This window comes from Montipora foliosa, chromosome 6 (assembly GCF_036669935.1).
Source record: "Montipora foliosa isolate CH-2021 chromosome 6, ASM3666993v2, whole genome shotgun sequence".
Lineage (NCBI taxonomy): Eukaryota > Metazoa > Cnidaria > Anthozoa > Scleractinia > Acroporidae > Montipora > Montipora foliosa.
The window spans coordinates 18,215,339-18,232,838 of record NC_090874.1 but is presented as its reverse complement, the minus strand read 5'-3'; the positions used below and the strand labels follow the sequence as shown (position 1 = coordinate 18,232,838).

The following is a 17,500-nucleotide window of genomic DNA, read 5'->3' as shown; positions in this document are numbered from 1 at the left end:
ATGTTATGGATAATCGATCGGTTCCGAAAAAGACAACTCGGGAAAGACATTTCGTGCTAAAAAAGGCGCTTCCGTTTTTCAAATTGTGCGACATACTAAAAGCGACTGCTTTGCCATTTCTTGTCCCCTTTCGCATTCAAACCTTATTGAAATCGGATTGATCAACTTTCTTTCACGTTCAACAGGTCCGACTCACCTTGTTGGTTAATGCTTTTTTTTGTTTGTTTGTTTTAACATGGCAACTGTGAATTTTAAATGACAGAAAGTCTCTTTCCGCGGGAATAACTTGACAGCCTTTCTAAGCGTCGACACACCTGTCTCGTGCAGGTTGCCGAGTTTTTTTTCACAACGAGTCATTTTTGACATGACTTGTTGAAGCCGAACCAATAATATGAACAGCTGAAGCGTGATCAAAGCAGCCTTTCCCGATGCAAAACCCATTTGGTAACCTGACTGAGTAAACGGATGCAGCCATCTTAAAATACGCATTTATTTGTTAAACTGCTATAGTATTTTACCTTGGCTAATTAAGCCTTAATTAACCCCCGTTAATGGCGTATGATTTAACATGCCAACTCTAAAGATTTAGCGTTTTTTTTTTGTGCAATCGCCTCAGCGATCTGATTTACAATACGAACAAAAAAGCGAACTATACTTGGTCCTCGTTTCATAGCGAAAAGCGAACTACAGAATTGGCTTCTTTATTCGTTTTCTTCTTTAAGGTTAATTTTTCTAAGACTGAAAAGTTAAATGGGTATAAAAGCTGTTTGATTCAAGTGGCAATCCCTAATAGTCGACTCAACCACCGGTAACAGAAGTGTTAGCTGGGAGCAAATACACAAACCAGTTTACACAAATCCGCGAAACCGTGGGATCTTAGTTACTACACTATACCCTACATAATTAATGTTTCAAGTTATATTATTTTCTCAAGATTTTAATGTTTTAAAATTAGCGAGAGAACAATAATGAATGGAGAATTAGAATTTAAAACGGCCTCAGGCCGTGGAATGCTAAGATGAACCATTAAGCACAGTTAATGGAATTAAAAGGTGTTGTGGGCACCATTTGAACAGTTGTTAAAGCCTTGTCTTCCAGTTGCAGCTGATATAACGGTCCTTTTTCCGCCGAGACAAAGAAACAAAAACGCCCAGAAAAAGAAAAATAATGTTTCAAAGGAACTGTCAACATCTTCAAAGGCTTGTTTTGATGAATCACACGGTAACCAATTACCAAATGGACGCGGAAAATCGTTTTAAAACGCGCTAACCTTTAAGGCATTTCGCAAAGAATAAACAAGGAAGCAAGCAAACGGAGCAAAAAGAGTTAATGGCTTTGATTTTTCTCGCCGTTTTTAAATTGTCAAGCGTTGTACGGGTTCAGTAAGGGTCGTCTCTTCCCGATTGCCATGGCGGACGAATGCCAGAAATTCTCGGCGTTGCAAGATTAGATAGATGATCGCCATAAATGTGCGTGTCCCTAAAGGATAAACCCGTCTACCTAGACAAAGGGCGAAATTAATTAGGAGATGCGAGCGATAATTTAGCTTTGGCAGGATGATAACGATATAATGGCTTTTCCCACAAATGTAACTCAATCCTCTTTCAAACGCATGTATATCATTTTGCGATTTCCCAAAAGGAAGACAACGGTGTAAACTCATAGCCTCCAAGCTGTTGACTCTAAAACTCGTGCTTTGTGAGATAATTGCTCTGATCGGTTCATTCACAAATGTGATTTGGCAGCTCCTAAAATGTTTTCATTGTCCTAACAAGGTTACTTTGATAGCGTTGACAGCTTAATTCAATTAATCTTGGGTTTCTAACTTTGACGGCCTGTCAGGCAAATAGAATTACGCAAACGGCGCCTGAACGGTGATTGGCCAGTATGCTAGGTAAATACTTAAATTAATAAGTCATCAATTTCGCACAAGCTGTATAATTTAATTCACGCGTATACAGGCTAGGTGAAAACTCCTAGGTAGTTGAAGTCATTGGTCGGTGAAGTTCTAATAAAAAGCTCCGCCGACCGTCGTGATTTCCATTAGTTGATCTCCGCTCTACGTGACACACGGTTGAAAAACAACACATTTCTCCCGTTTCCTTGAGAATTTCTCATGGAGAAGCAAAGTGCTGGAAACTGTTCGTCTGATCCACAAGGCTTACACCTAAATGGAAGAAACCTTTTTCAACAAAATGACGGGAAAACAAGGAACAAAGCCTTACCTTTTTCCATTGAAGCCATTCTGAACTCTCCACATCCGAAAAGAGAAGTGCCGGTACTAAGAAAAAGACCAAGTTTGTCTCCAACAGAAAACCGGCCATCACTGCCTTCGCCTCTCTCCCATCTGGAGGACTTTACTAGCCATAATCTGCCAGAGGATCTAGAAAATACATCTGAAAACCACGAATTAGGTAAGTATTTTTCAGATCAGAGGCAGAGCTCAGGAAACTCTTAGCGGGAAGTGGTCTGTATTAGCTCTTGAAAGCTTTCATTCACTGACCCGCGTGTAAACACTCCTTGAAACCCTTTTCGTTGTCTCTATAGAATCCGCTTCTCTAGTAAGCTAGTTTAAATAGTGTTGACCCCGTTAAAGCAATCGAAAAGCAGTTTTAGTCTTATTCTGTCTGATTGTTTATTCACGATTTGCATAGCTATATAAGGAAGGATTTTGCCTTCTCGCCTTTTTTGTTTTCTTTTCTCTGCATGTATGGTAAACGCTCAGAAAACAACTTCACAATACTTCTGCGCTGTACCAAGTGACTTTGCTTTAAAATAATTTTTCAGCTTCCAGAACCCTTCAACATAAACTTGTTGCTTTCCAAGCAAGGCTGAACGCCAGGAAAAGACGCAAAGCGAGAACGTGTTTCACAAATCAACAAATATTTGAGTTGGAGAGACGATTTGTGTACCAGAAGTATCTTTCGCCATCAGACAGAGACGAGATTGCACATTCACTGGGAATTTCAGGGGCCCAGGTCATCACATGGTTTCAAAACAGAAGAGCGAAATTTCGACGCGATCTTGAAGAAATGAAGAGCGACGTTCAGGCTGCAAAGATTATGGACAACAAGCAGATCAACAAATTGTGCAAGCGGTTAGAAATTTAACCAATGTAGAGATTTTGGGATGTTACAATTTGACGAACCCCTCAAACATCGATCGTTGCATTCTACTTACGCTTAATCCAGACACTCGACGTGAAATATTGCGATGATGGTGTGAATTCGCGTTGTGATCGTTATTTCGACAAGCACTTATCCTTACGTTTTCGGAGCATTCACGGTAACGTGGTTATTTAACGTCTTTAATCCTCATATAGTTAAACGTGGTAGAAACTATAATAGTTCCGACAAACTATCACTCAGTTTGTGTAGCGGTATCTTCATTTGCTTAACTGATTCGGGGGTTCAGTTTGGCAAACAAATCCCTTTAGCCAACATAATTTGACTTTGGGTTAAATGCTTGCTAAGCTACATAGTTGTGCGATCATAAATTATCGAGGTTTATGACACAAACTGAGGAAAGAAGCTAAGAGACATAAATCATTCTCGCTGTCTACTTATCCGGCCAGAACTTAGGGAGCTTGAACTATTTTTGGCTCAACAGATCAAAACCAAGAACCGGACATTCTCGAGTTTAATCTATGATAGCACTAAATTAACATACATGTTCTGTTAATAAAAGAGTTAAGGGTTTCTTTCGTTTAAGTTCTGAATCCGCAAAGTCGCACATTATGAGTCAAGAACATGACACCCGCGGAATGACAACCTCGTTCTCCAGCCTCAATAGCGTTGTAAATACAAGATTACAGAGCTTCATTTAGTTCAGTCTTGAGTGAATAAAACGCGTTTAGATAACTCATTGGTGAGCTCCCTTTTTTTCATTCAACAAGCACTCGTATTCTAGTCCTTTAACATGTAGGTGACATATATTGTCAAGGCTAACTTTATTTTCTTTTGTTTTCGAAGCACTATCGTCGATCATTCTTCGTTCCCTAACGCCCTCTTGTAAAAGAGACGCAAGATTAATTTCATTAACTATGTCAGCCGGGGTGGGATTTAAGGGTCGACCACCGAAACTATACTTTGGTGCTGCAGCATAAGGCTGCGCGAGAGGGCATTGTGAAAAATACTCGTTGTGTTATCTCTGTGCCGCAGACTGACGCTCGGACACAAGAGGACTCTATGAGAACAATGCCGCCTTTCCAAAAATGATTTATAAACTCAGGAAATATAGGTGCGAAACCATTCGTTAACGTCAAAGAGTTGAAGATTGGTAATCAAGCTTTTATCTCCTGCAGTAATGATGGATTGCTTGAAAAACATAAGCCGTGGGAAAGATGTAGAAGGGCATTGTTGAGAACCACATCTTCTATGCTGGTGGCCTTGTAGAGTTGTAACTTGCAAAGAGACAGCACGAATGGTCTAGGATTTAATCTCGTGATTTATGGTCAAAATGGTCAGCTATTTCGATGTCATGCAAATCTGGGCGCTAACAAAAATTGGTAAAATAGAGACTATGAAATGAAAGGAATTAGTTCACTCACTCCTGACCAGTTCAATCATCAAATGGAGATTCCTCTACGGTGAATTATAGAGACAATTTCCTCGGTCAATTTGCTCTAGACTGTTACAAATCCCTATATTATTAAACATTCTGCACAGGTGCCGCATAATGATTGCAAAGCGCCGCCGCATTTCTACAGTGACGCGGTCAAATTTGACCGACTCTTTGCATTGTGACTCACACATGGACAGGAATTCCGGCAAAGGATCTCAGAAATGGATAGTAAGGTCAGCTGCAAGACTAAGAAACACCTGATATGCGGCTTACATACTTAGGATCGACACTTCTGGGTGATTTATGATGTTTTGAAATTTAGCGTCTTCTGGGTAGACTCCCAGAGAGCAGAGAGACCAGAGAGCTTGGAATCAGCGAGCTGCATTTGTCGACAATCGTGTGTCGTTTGCGTTTCTTGCTAACAAGCTGGGATTAATGTTGTGGAGTTAAAGTGGTTTTAGATAGGAGCTGGAAGGTCGAGAAGTAATTAGAGACCTTAAATTTAATTTATGGAGTGCGTATTTTAGATGTTTAAGAGCTCAACAGACGCGAACAGTAGAAACGATCGACCCAAATTGAAACTGAAGTAAAATGTATGTAAGGTCTTCCTTTTGCCAAAAGGGTCACCCGTGTGATTTGAGAACGCTGGGAAATCCCTGTTTGAAATTAGTTACCACTGAAGTTGTGATTCATCTCAACATTAATTGCAGACTCGGAGACCCATAGGAAACCGTACAAAAGGGAATCATCACTTAACACAGGAATGACTGCAATATAAAATAAACCAAAAATCTCTTAAAATTTAAGAATGTTGTAACAAAAAAAAAAAACAAAAAAACCAAAACACATTCATTGCTAAGGAGGGAAAGGAATATCCAAATGTCAACTTTAAGGCTTTACGTGTGGGGAGCTGAAAGCCTGGCTAGTATTTGCGTGCTTAATTTTCAACAGGGGTTTTTCAGACAAGGAACGCAATCACTCTTTTTGTAAACACAATCAATTCGGTTATTTAGCTAAAGATATGACGGTAGAAAAACAAAAATTGAAGTCATTAATTTTAATTAACTTTGGACAGGTTTAGGGATTTTAACAAAGCTCAAATCTGGAATGTAAGTTTCAACACGAAAAACCGTGATTGCAAGAGAAAGAAAAGAGAAAAGTGTTAGAGTATTCGAATGTTCACAACAATTACAAACCGTTTACTAAAAGAATTGAACACCAAACGTTAACGTTGGAGTGAAAGCGTGGGAGTCTCAGAGCCCTGGTTTCAGAGTGCTCTTCGTCTTGGTGAGGTGGGGCTATATAAAGCGATATAAACTTAATTGTAATTCACAAATAAATGCAGATCTGTTAGGAAAGAATTCCTCGGCTCACCAGTCCGAGATATGATCAACTGACATTTTGACCGAAGGCTGGGATATCTTTTTTATCTGCTCGCTTCTTTGAAATTTAGATACTAAGTTAATCCTCCGTTAACAAGATGGTGAATCTCATAAAAAAAGGTTCATGACCTACGCGAGTGCAAAAGAACTTTTGCCGTCAAAGTAGCGAACTGGAATGCTATTTAAAATGATTGAGTTTGTTTTCGGCTCTCTGGCTTCAGTTTGTTTACAGCGACGGAAGGAAAACGAGGTTTCTACTACATTCAAGGCGGGTCATTTTACGTCAAATTTGTTTGTGGTGTCCTTTGTTTTTAAGGTTTGTTGTTTATTTTTCTATCAGCCAATCCATTGCTCCTCAGTTACAGTGGGCAGTGGCAGACTTTATTTAGAAATTTGTCGGACGTGTTTTTGACAAATAGTACTTTTAATAAGCGAATAGAGTTCGTCACCTATTTTTCTTTTCATTTCTTGCGGTAAATGTTTTTAAATCATTAGCTAATTCATTGGAGGTGTTTTTTTGATGCAAAATACTTACCCTGTGCTAAGCATATTCCACGAATTTTTCAGTAGGGTTAGTAAATCTGATATGTGTTTGAAACTGGTTCTATATATCTTTTCGGGTGAAACTTTACTTCTTTTCTGGTTTTCAAAGCCTGGTCATGATTCGATGGTTTTCCATGACTCCATATAGGGCAGATGAATTTCTTTTGGTTTGCCTATGGATGGACTTGCATCATGTTCGAAGGTCTGAAACATGACTTATCGTGCAACCGCTAATGTTGTGTTGAACGAAACTTGAGAATTGTAAACATTCATGCATGATGGAAGTGCCACAGCTGAGAGCCAACGACCTCATTCAATTGAAACCACATGCAAATTCGGAAAAAATAAGGTACGGAGATAACATATAAAGCTGCGAACAGATTCTCGGCTAAGGAACATATTCAATGGAAACTTCCCCGCTGACTCTCTACTCTTCCCTTCAAATTTGTTATAGTTTTATTTTCGTATGATGAAACTTCAGAGGAACAACACAAGCCAGATCATGAAAGCCTAGTGAAAATCAAGATTTTAGATTTATCACCGGACCTTGTGTTTTAGCTGTGTTGCGGTTTTTCCACAAGACAGTAAAATTGGACGCTGCCAATTTATGAACCGTCTCAGCCATGAGACGAGCTACAAGCAACAAGGAGTTTCCTAAGCAACGAAACGCGGGAAAACGCTTCAGTTCGGTTAAAACATGGACAAAAGCCCGATAATATCCCCAGTATTTGTTTGTGTGTGTGTGTGTGTGTGCATGTTTTATTTAATTCAGTTATTCTTTTAGGGTCTTTTATAGTTTTGCCTGTGAATAAGCATTCCGTGATCAAAATAAACTTCGTAACTTCTTTCCAAATATTTAGCTTTGTCTACCGTCACCGGTAAGGCATAACATTGGATAAATCAGTTTTGACGTCGCCATAGCTTCTGCCACGTACTTTGCAAAAAACGGTGATCTCAGCATCTAAACTCAGTGAAACTGTAGCCTGTCAGTAAACGGATAATGACAAAGTCAAACGCATTTAACAATATTTAATATTGCTGAAATATGTAGCACATGTCACGGAAATCATTGGAGGAAACAAAGATAGCCGTGACATTCGAAGTTGTTCACAAATTTTGATAGGACAAGAACGTAAAAACAATTTTCACAAACAAGTTGTATAGTATCATTGTCTAGGCATGCAAACAGTACAAGGAAATCGCAAAGTAATGTACCATTACCCGACCGCTTGCATTCTGGCGCCAACTGCCGTTTTGGAACTTAGTCGATGAATGCACAGACAATACGGGTTCTCAGGCTCTGGCCGAGAGGATAAGCTTGCACTGCGGAAAAAAGTATAATTAAAATCGATTCTATTACTCTGCGAAACTCGTCCACCTTTTTCTAACCAAGTAACTGACTATAATCAGACTTACAAGTTCTTACTAAAACGACCTTACTATTTTTTGGCCAGCCTGAATGAACACAACGTTGATGATACAGGACCCTAATCATTCTAAATCTTTGGGGATCGCTTTATCACCTGTGTTTATTCCTTCTTCATGGATTAAAACTTGCCCCACAGCTCAAATCATCAATTACCCAAACTAAAAGACACTTTGTAACTTGGAAGGCTGTCGATGTACAATTTTTGACAGTTTAGCTGCTCTTGGACCCACACAGCCGTCGACGTGGTTGTCCAGTTTATCTGTCACCATTATGAATATCAGTTGTTAGTTGTGAAACCAGAACCACGAAAGGCCTGCATCAAAATAAGGAATTGATATTTCTGAAGTTTGTTACCGCACACGCAAAAAGCTGAAGATCACGGTAAATAAATCGCCCTACAATAATATATTATAAAGCCCTCGTTATTTAATAAAAAAAAAATCGAGGATAATGTCCGACGTTTTGAAAGTAGCTTTAACATCTCCGCCGGAACAATACCAGTAAAGCTCCACCCAACAAACGGATAAATAAAAGATTAATTGTTAGTTTCCTAAACACGTACATGAAATTTCACGGATTGCAATTGGCTTGCGGTGCAATCATAAAGCTTGTTTTCTTCTGCCGACCGGTAAACAGAAGATAAGTTTGATATATTTCCTATCAAAAATCACTGCCACGTTTCAATGTTTGATCATGAACCATCAAAATAGTGGAGTTTACAGTTCAAGGGTCTTCAGTTCCACTCGACACTACAGTGTTTTACGAATTCGTTATTTGGAATGGTGAAATTCATCCTAGATCAATTTAGGGTACCTTTATGTCTCTTAAAACCTGAAACATATCCGCCCGGTTAACACACTGAAACTTCGAAGAGCACAGTTCATACTTAAGACAGTTGTTTTCACGAATGGCCAACACTGAAAACACACATGAACCGACTGGAGAGATCTAGAGAGTTACATTGAAAGTAAATTTGGTGTTAAACTTCGTTCTTCGGTAATCTTAAAAAGGGGTTGTTTTTCGTACCCAAAGTTTGCGTGCAAAAATAGAGATAATAAAGGAACTTGGATTTGAGCTATCCCTGCTCTGTCTTATTCGATACGCTTGTTCAACAAATCGCAATGCACTCACAGACGGCTTGAAGACGACCTTGCTAATCTCTTGAAATGTAACAAAAAGATCGTTTTAGCACTCGGAGGTATGCTCACCTAATTAATTTTGCTGAAGTTTTGACAGTAATTAGATAATTCTTCCGGTTGTAGGCGTAATCATATTACCCAGGCATTTGATATGGGTTATCTTAACATTCCATCTGGCGCCTGTGCGGTCGTGTGGTTTGTATCCGAGTTCGCATGTCATCGATATCAGGGTCAAATCTTGTCTACAGAGGGTGCAGCTATTCACTTGCGCAGACACGAAGTTTTATGAAATTAATAAGTGTCGTCGGCCTTTTAAATTTCAATACCCCTCTACAGCTGCAAGGCAACAGAAAATGCAAGCACAGCATTATAGAATTAAATTATCATATATTTATATATGGAAGTAACCATACCTGTTTGCGTGCAAAAGTCGAACCATCATTGACTGTAGATAGCTGATATACTTCGCGTGCTATTGAAATAATTGTCAGTATCTGTATAATTTATAGCCTTTCAAAAGAGTGCATATCGTAGACCACGAAAGCGGGGCAAATAATGAAACGAATGAGATGAAAGCATCAAAGAACGAGGAATAAATTATGATTCCATTCCATTTCCGTATGGATGTGCTCGCTGTCTAAAATGGCCCTCACACGACAGCGACAAGATGGCGAACTCTTTGTGAAAACTTTCACAAATATGAGAAATCTAAAGAAATTACAAAGTAGCACCTGCTGCGTAAATATCAGCCTGCGAGCATGCTCTCGAAAATTTTTTTTGGCACTAGTCATGCGTGCGGCGAGGTAGACTGGCAAAAGTGCAGAAGCTATGAAGTTGTACAATGCACCGAGTCCACCGACTTGATTTAGTTACGAATTTTTAATTTCCACTCATTGGGCAGTAACGCTTTGATGTTTTAAGGAGAAAGACATCTCTACGCTCATAATTATGTAAGTTCCATGGGAATAACCAAATTCACTTCGATGATGAGAAGAAGTTAAGGCTGGGTATATTTCGTGGAAATCACAGTTTTACCTGAGAGTGATCGCAAGCTAACGACGGTAGCGCAAGGTCTTGAGTGGTTTTGGAAATTCCCCACTTAACTTTTGAAATTTAAACTCTCAGCCGGAAATGTTGTTTTCTGCTTTCTTCTGAAGGGTTTCTTTCTCTCTAAGTGTGCCTAGGAGGATCACTTAAACCTGGCGACAGATCGGAATTCATACAGTTTCCAGCGAAAGAATTCCAGATTAGTGATAAAACTAATGAAATAGCGATCGCGAAGCCTTTTTTCCCCTTGCTCCTCACGGCACGGCACAAGATATTTTTAAAACGACTGAACACTAAAACTGCAACGGTATCCCGGCAATGAATTAGGTGAACTCGATAAGTTAACTCGTGACTTCCGTTAGATGTCCTTGAGACATCGTCTGAGGACTAGAGAGACCAGGAACTACTCAGGCAAGATCATTTGTTTTTATTATGATGCAGTGTTACCCGTAAGAATGGAACGCAGCGCGTAGCCCATGATCTCAATAAGAAAAACTTTCCATCTGCTATATTTTTAAATATCTATATAAATCTAATGACTTCAATCCATTACTCATATAATTAAAATAATAATAAAAATAAGTAAGTGAATGAATAAAATTCAAAAAATATATATATTTATGTGTATATAGTATATAAGGTGGGAATTACTATATATGTAAAAACATCAAAAATCTATGGAAAGTTCACGGTTTTGAAGATGGCTACCATTTCAGTTCTCTGTTTATCTAAGAAACGTTAAAATTAGATAAATGCTACTATGAATCAGCAAGGGAAAGCTACGAATTTATCTTAAAGGTGCGGGCAATGTTCAATGTCCAAGAGATCACCGCTTTCTGCATCCCTGGAAAGACCAGTTTCACCCTTTCCCTTATTATTATTATTATTATTATTATTATTATTATTATTATTATTGTTATTGTTATTGTTATTGTTATTGTTATTGTTATTGTTATTATTATTATTATTATTATTATTATTATTCAGGAGTAATCGCGCGTTATTTGGTTGGAACCAAGATGCCATGAACGTCTATCGAAGAGTACTAATATGTGAGCTTTGTGGAATGTGGCTAAGAATGGAAGGTTTGGAGTAAAGAGGTGACGAAGTCGAAAAACGAAATTTGTGAAAATTACTGACAAATCTCCCTTGCCAAAACGCAGCTTGCTGGTGAAAACAATCACCAGGTGCGAGAGTCATTTGCGCATATGAAAACCAAGACGCGCATGCACATATGACGTAGTATAAAGCATGCAGATACCCAAGACTAGTAATGGCGTTCTCCTAATGTCGAATGCAATTATAATTGTTATTATTGCTAGGCAGTATATAACTCCTGGATGCCCAGAGGTCCTAAACAAGCTGGTTGGATCGTAACTCAAACCGCATAAAATTATATCCCCTTAAAATCTCTAAACCCAAAAAACTAATGATAAGTATTATTCCGAAGCAGACAAAAAAAACATTTTCACTAGACATGGACGGTACCGAGCCCAAGTAGAAATGGAGAGTTGAACGACCCTTATCAGTTCTGGAATCCGCATACTAAAATATGTTATCTACAGTAAACTCAGTTGACCAGATGTCCTTGACTGGGAAATTTTGGAGCTCCGACTACGGACCTAAACACTTGAGACGAGACATGTAGTTCCTAGAAATTGTGCCTTCTGAAGTCGTCGTGGTGTGGCCCTTTTGAGTCCCAATATCATATGGTGAGTTTCGCGCTCTCCGGGTATAGACACCCAGCTCTCCAAGGCCAATGTTGGCACAAACGTGGCCTTTTTCTCCTATAGTACCTCAATCTCCACTCTCAGATCCTGATATTCATTGATCTACTCTACGTCTTTCAGCTCAATTCTACTGTCCCTTGTGTTGCCACTTCCACAAACCACACCTGCTCTTTCTCATCCGCGATGATGTCATACGCGTTGGATGTCAAGTGCTTGTCAGTTTGGATATTGAATTTCCATGGAATCTCGACGCCATCCTTTTGTACATTGCACCTTTGGATCTTTAAACTTTGTACCCATCACATGTCGACTTTGCGCTCTCACCATTTTTCTGCTCCGGGGATGTTATACTTTATACATAGATTAAAGTGAAACGTTGTTGCAACCTTATTGTGCCTTTATAATTATTCTGTCTGTGCAAGAGTGCTGCATGAGCTAATCGATTTACCCAACTTCGTTTCCAGGGCTTTTCCCTATCTATGGGCGGTGAAAAGCCCTGGGAACGAGGTTGCGATTTCTCCTCGCACAATCGACACTTACTATCGTCACTCGTGCGATCGATGCGTTTGTTCTGATCCTATGCAACTAGTATCAAGCCCTCAGTTTCGTTCTTCGCATATGCATCCTTCGCAACCAGCTCCAGGTGTCCCAGGTCTTTTCCTTCATCCACTTTCTCCTTAGTATCTCTAGGACACTGCCATTATTCTCTGCGGTTCTTTATAATTGGTTCCTTTTTCTGGTACTCAATTTTATTGCCTCCGTTTTCAGCAACAACTCTCCTTGACTGCATCTTTCAGGACATTCTAAGCAGTGCCGCCTAAATATTCATTGAGCGCCGGCTTCTCCTGTTCCACTGTGTACCTCACTTCCTCGAATCACCTCCGTTTCATTAGCCAAAGAACATTACTTGTAACACCCTGATGAAGAAGGGCAGTGCATTTCGAAATATTGATAATTTTACAACAGACATTCCTTCACTATTTGATCAGCCTTTCACTTTTCGTTTTTTCTGTAGCCTTTTCACCCCCCCCCCCCCCCTCCCCACCACCAATGTGCCCGGGATCCATTCCGATTCCGGATTAGACCATCGAAAGTTATGGAGCAATTTTTCTCAAAGCCACTTGTTGCGTTGGTGTATATGACCCAAGGACTATAGAGGCCCTCCCTAAAATTGTTTGAAATTGTTTTTGTTCCCTTATTCCCTATGATATTTTGAGATTGTTTCCCTGTTCCCCAATTCAAAATACCCATTCCCCCCCCCCTCCCCCGAACCCCTGGGAGGGCCTCACTATAGGAAAGCCATCATTGAGTGTAAACGGAACATGTAGATAATCTTTGTAGAATCCGGGTCTTACAACAACAACGATTAGAGAATGACCTTTGTTTACCTTATGGTAAAATCTATAAGATTTTCACACTTTTTGCGACATAATTAGTTCGATATCCTTCGAATTCTAAATAAGTTTATAACAAAAAAAAAAGAAAAAGAGATTAACCGTCTGGCCATGTCATAGCCAGACAGCTTAGCTGGTTAATGACAAACAACACAAAGCATTTCAGCTCCCATGGATGCGGTCGAAGGAGCGTTGGTTCATGGGTATTTTATGCAGCACATCTCGATGACCTTGTTTCATAAAAAAAAGAATATATTGCCGTGAACAAAGAGACTGTGTATTGGAGTAAGATGTATTCTAATTGAAATTGCTCTTTATTTATTCTTCTTCCCAAAAGTTATGCTTGTGATACTTTTTAGACTCCGTGGAGCCTTAATATCCTGATAGAACCTGTCGAGTTTTTCGTATTTGTTTTCCGACCGGAAGTAATAAATTACAAAAAGCTGCCTGATTAGCCTTTTATTGGACTGAAATTTTTATCCGCCGTGATTTTGGGTTATTCTGGGATAAGACTTCATTTGGGGCCCTAGGCATTTCAGGTTTAACTCCTACTTTAAACAACAAAATTGGTTTTTAAGATTTTTAAAATCATTGTAATTATGCTGTATTTGTCGCTTCACTGTATTGTATTTCCGGTGGTCCCGACCGCAAGTCCACCACTTTTTAAAACCAAATCCTTGCTTCTCTTTAAACAACCCCCCAAAACATCAAGCTTTAAATACGATCATGTGTAAATTAAGTGTTGCTGCCGCATTTTCATGATATTTTGTTCGCCTTTGCTTTTAGAATTACTTTCTTTCACGACTATGTTGTTTTCGTAATCATTATTCTGTTAGTTTTTCCCTGCATAATTTTGCCTTTCTTTAGTTCATTAGTATAAAATTCGTCACTTTGCTTAAAATTCATTCTCATTTTGTACTTAGGAGGGTCTACGTTGTCTTGTCGAAGTTTTATGGTCCCTTGCTTTAGTTTGTTCCGTTTTTAAAAGCCATACAACGTTTGTAAGTATTACTTCCACTCGTCGTTTCGTATGTTTCGTCGTTAATGTAATTCTTTTGGCGATTTCTGTTCACATAGCTCATTGCAGTAACGTATTTGTGTTCGTTTCGGAAGTTAATGAACTTCGCAAATCAAATTAAAGTTAATCTGTGGATGTATCAAGCGCGTTAGAGCTTTGTCTTTGGCCCCGACATTAAGGTTCTTTTGTTTATTTCTATTTTTTCCCTAAGATCTCAGTGAATATTCTTAAGATCAGAGCAGTTGCGGATCTAGGAATATTTTAGGGGGAGGGGGGGGGGGGGTGAATTGAAAGAATCGAATATATAATCTAATATTAGGCTGCCATTTTGACCTTGTTTATGTTTTGCAGTATCTGTTCCAGCAAAAATAAAAATACAATAAAAAGCAGATAAATAAAAAATAAATAAATAAAAAAGGAGCCCCTGGATCCTTCTACTTCTCGTCTTTTCTGAAAAATTCGATCTGAAATTGATCTTTCAAGTTGACTTCTTTTATGCTTAAAATCCCTGTAAAAAAAGGTATCTTATCAGCTTCAAATTAATCTATTTTGTTTTGTTAATACAGGATAGTTTTGCTAAGATTTCCTAGTAACGACGTCAAAGGTCTCTGTTTACAAACCGAGACAATGTTGAAACTAGATTTAAATGTTCCTCTACTGAATGATATCAGTACTGAAAATACAAATACATAAAAACAGGAACCAAGAAGCTAAAAATTCTCAAGTGAGAGGATTAGATTAGACGTGGCTTCAGGTAAAGTTTAATTTTAAAGAATGTCCAGAATGTCAGATGATTATGATGAAAGGCTCTTTGCTGCTATAAAGCACAGTCAGTTTATGAAAAAAGTTAGAAACTCGCGTTTACAGCAAACGTCAGCAAAGTTTGAAATGGGCGGTTCGCGTTCTTCTCTAGTGTTCAAAGAATTCGTTTGATCTTAGCTTATTTTCTGTCAGACAGCCATAGGTAGCGAGCAACTCCTTAAAAGAGAGGAATTTGTTCGTGCTTGTATGACAAACAGCAACCTGCCGTTCGCTTTTTCACTAACCACGATGCTAAATCAGGCCAAAGTTTCCTCAGATGGAACTCTCTACCTTTCCGTGTTGTGCACCTTCCAATGTTAAGCCCCCGGGGGAAAAGGCGGGGGGGGGGGGGGGGGGTCGGGCATGGGTGGGAATATTGACATTTTCTGAAAAAATGAGTCCAATTCCCCCGTTTTGGAAGGGTAATCCTGCTCCTTGGTGCTTTTTTTGGAAGTTGATGAGTCGTCGGAGCCGGGGCATGAAATGAACGGTCTGAATACTGAAACCGGGAGTGAGACATTGTGAAACATGTAAGCACGGCCAATTTAACAACTAAAAGCTGCTCCGATAACTCGGAATTAGTAGAAAACTAAGAATTGCTCAGAATCCAAAAAGTTATTCGAAAAGAAAAAAGTTGCTCGAAATACGAAAAGTTGCCAAAAAGTTGCCGAGCAACTTGTGGAAAGCCCTACTCTTTACTACTCCTCTCCACGTCATTCGACGCCGGGCTTCTTCCTCCCCGGTGTTGACATTCAGAGCCGAGTGGGTACTTTGTCATGTGGCGTTTGAGTACGTCTTTGAAGCGGAGTTTTTGACCGCCATGCTTTCTCTTTTCTTCTCGCAGTTCACCATAGAAGGCGGCCATGGGCTGTCGGCCCTCAGGCATTCTTCTCACATGCCCTGTCCATCTTAATTCCGAGGCTGTTATGATGGCTCCGCACTGTCAGCTCCGACAATCTTGAGAACATCGACGTCAGGGACTTGGTCTTGGTCTTGGTCCAGCTGATGTAAAGTAATTGATGCCAGTGACGAATTTGTGTTCCTGTGAGCAACGTTATGCGCCTTCTGTAGAGAGTCAGGGTCTCATCAGTTGAGTGGAGTAGGCACGGGGGCGCTTTTGCGACAAGGTTAGGTCGAAAGCTTCGCAAATGGTTCTTTTATTTCTTAAATGACGTACTTTGATCTCGAAGAAACGACTTGGGAGAAAATTACAAGACTGAATCTTATGCCAAACCAATTTATACGGGTTTTGCTAAAAGCAGGCCCGCGGCCCGCGGCCCGCCACGGCCCAGCGGCCCGGCGGCCCGGCGGCCCGGTGGCCCACACAGTTTTGTTGTCCAGCGGTAAATCCACGCGCATGCACAGATTTGCATGGGGTTTGAGCGCGCAAATGAAAGACGGTGAGTTTGAATTCGTTTACCATTTTAATAATCATTTCAATCCTTTTCGATCCTTTCTTTCGTTGCATGTTGCTAAGTGAAAAACGTTGTAATTCTTTGTTGTTTTCTTCTGTTTACAACAACAAACAGAAACAAGGATTCAAATGATTAAATACGAATTCAAACTCACCGTCGTCCATTTTGCACGCCCAAATCCGATGCAGATCTGTGCATGCGCGTGGATTTACCGCTGGACAAAAAAACTGTGGAAAATCAGGACTGGGCTACCGGGCCTCCGGGCCGCCCCGGGCCGTGGGCCGCGGGCCGCTGGGCCTTCGGGCCGCCGGGCCGCCGGGCCCCCGGGCCGTGGCGGGCGGTGACTGAGCCTGAAGCGAACGAACGAGGCAGCTCTCTAATCGGGAGAACACATTTTTCTTCGAAACGCAAGGGATTGTGGTCAAAGGCACAAGAAACTGTAGTTATGCGCGAATGGAGGAATGAAAATGTTTGGTGTAAACAGATATTTTCATTTCAAACACTGTCACGCAACAAAAAAATATATTCGAAATTGTTCAATGAAAAAGGCCAAGAACTTGGAAAGTTGTGGGAAACAAATCTTTTAACCACCTCACCAATTCTCTGGTCTGTGCGGTACATTATTTCTGAGTTATTTATCGAAGCGTTTCACGCAAATTTACAGAGATTTAAATGGAGACGCCATGTACGTGGACCATCAATATGGCCTATTTTCTTTTTGGATACCAAGAGCACTTCCTAAGTTCCACTTTCTCCGCATAGTTTTAAACCGCGCAAAAATATCCCTGTATTAATAAGCACCACCCGTTGCTCTTCACCAATATGATTTCCCGCCAAAAGCAACGCTGCCACGCGATTTCCCGCCAAGGAATATTGCCCGAACACTCCCGCCCCCAGAGGGTGTCCTGCCTCCCCACCTCCACCCCGACAGTCTACGCGCGGGCGAACGGGCGTACGTTAACGTCATAACCAAAATTTAAAAAATCTTACCCATGGTGCTCCACTGGCGCGCTTCGCGCACCTGAGCTACGTTACAAAA

General features: G+C 40.2%; 2 protein-coding genes across 2 annotated transcripts in view; one reads left to right on the top strand and one right to left on the bottom strand.

Annotated features, from left to right (window-relative positions):
* The first annotated feature begins 1,946 nt into the window (after positions 1-1,946).
* LOC138008792 (transcription factor LBX2-like) lies at positions 1,947-3,858 on the top strand. The gene is made up of 2 exons (XM_068856092.1): positions 1,947-2,414; positions 2,788-3,858. Exons 1-2 carry the CDS (start codon positions 2,117-2,119, stop codon positions 3,108-3,110), a joined length of 621 nt encoding a protein of 206 aa, XP_068712193.1. The 5' UTR covers positions 1,947-2,116; the 3' UTR covers positions 3,111-3,858.
* Positions 3,859-17,264: 13,406 nt separating this feature from the next.
* The window catches only part of LOC138006872 (uncharacterized), a 61,160-nt gene continuing 60,924 nt past the window's right edge, over positions 17,265-17,500 (bottom strand). The window contains exon 7 of the mRNA XM_068853483.1: positions 17,265-17,500. This exon is cut by the window's right edge and continues 460 nt beyond it. The gene's annotated coding sequence lies outside the window, so the exon portion shown is untranslated.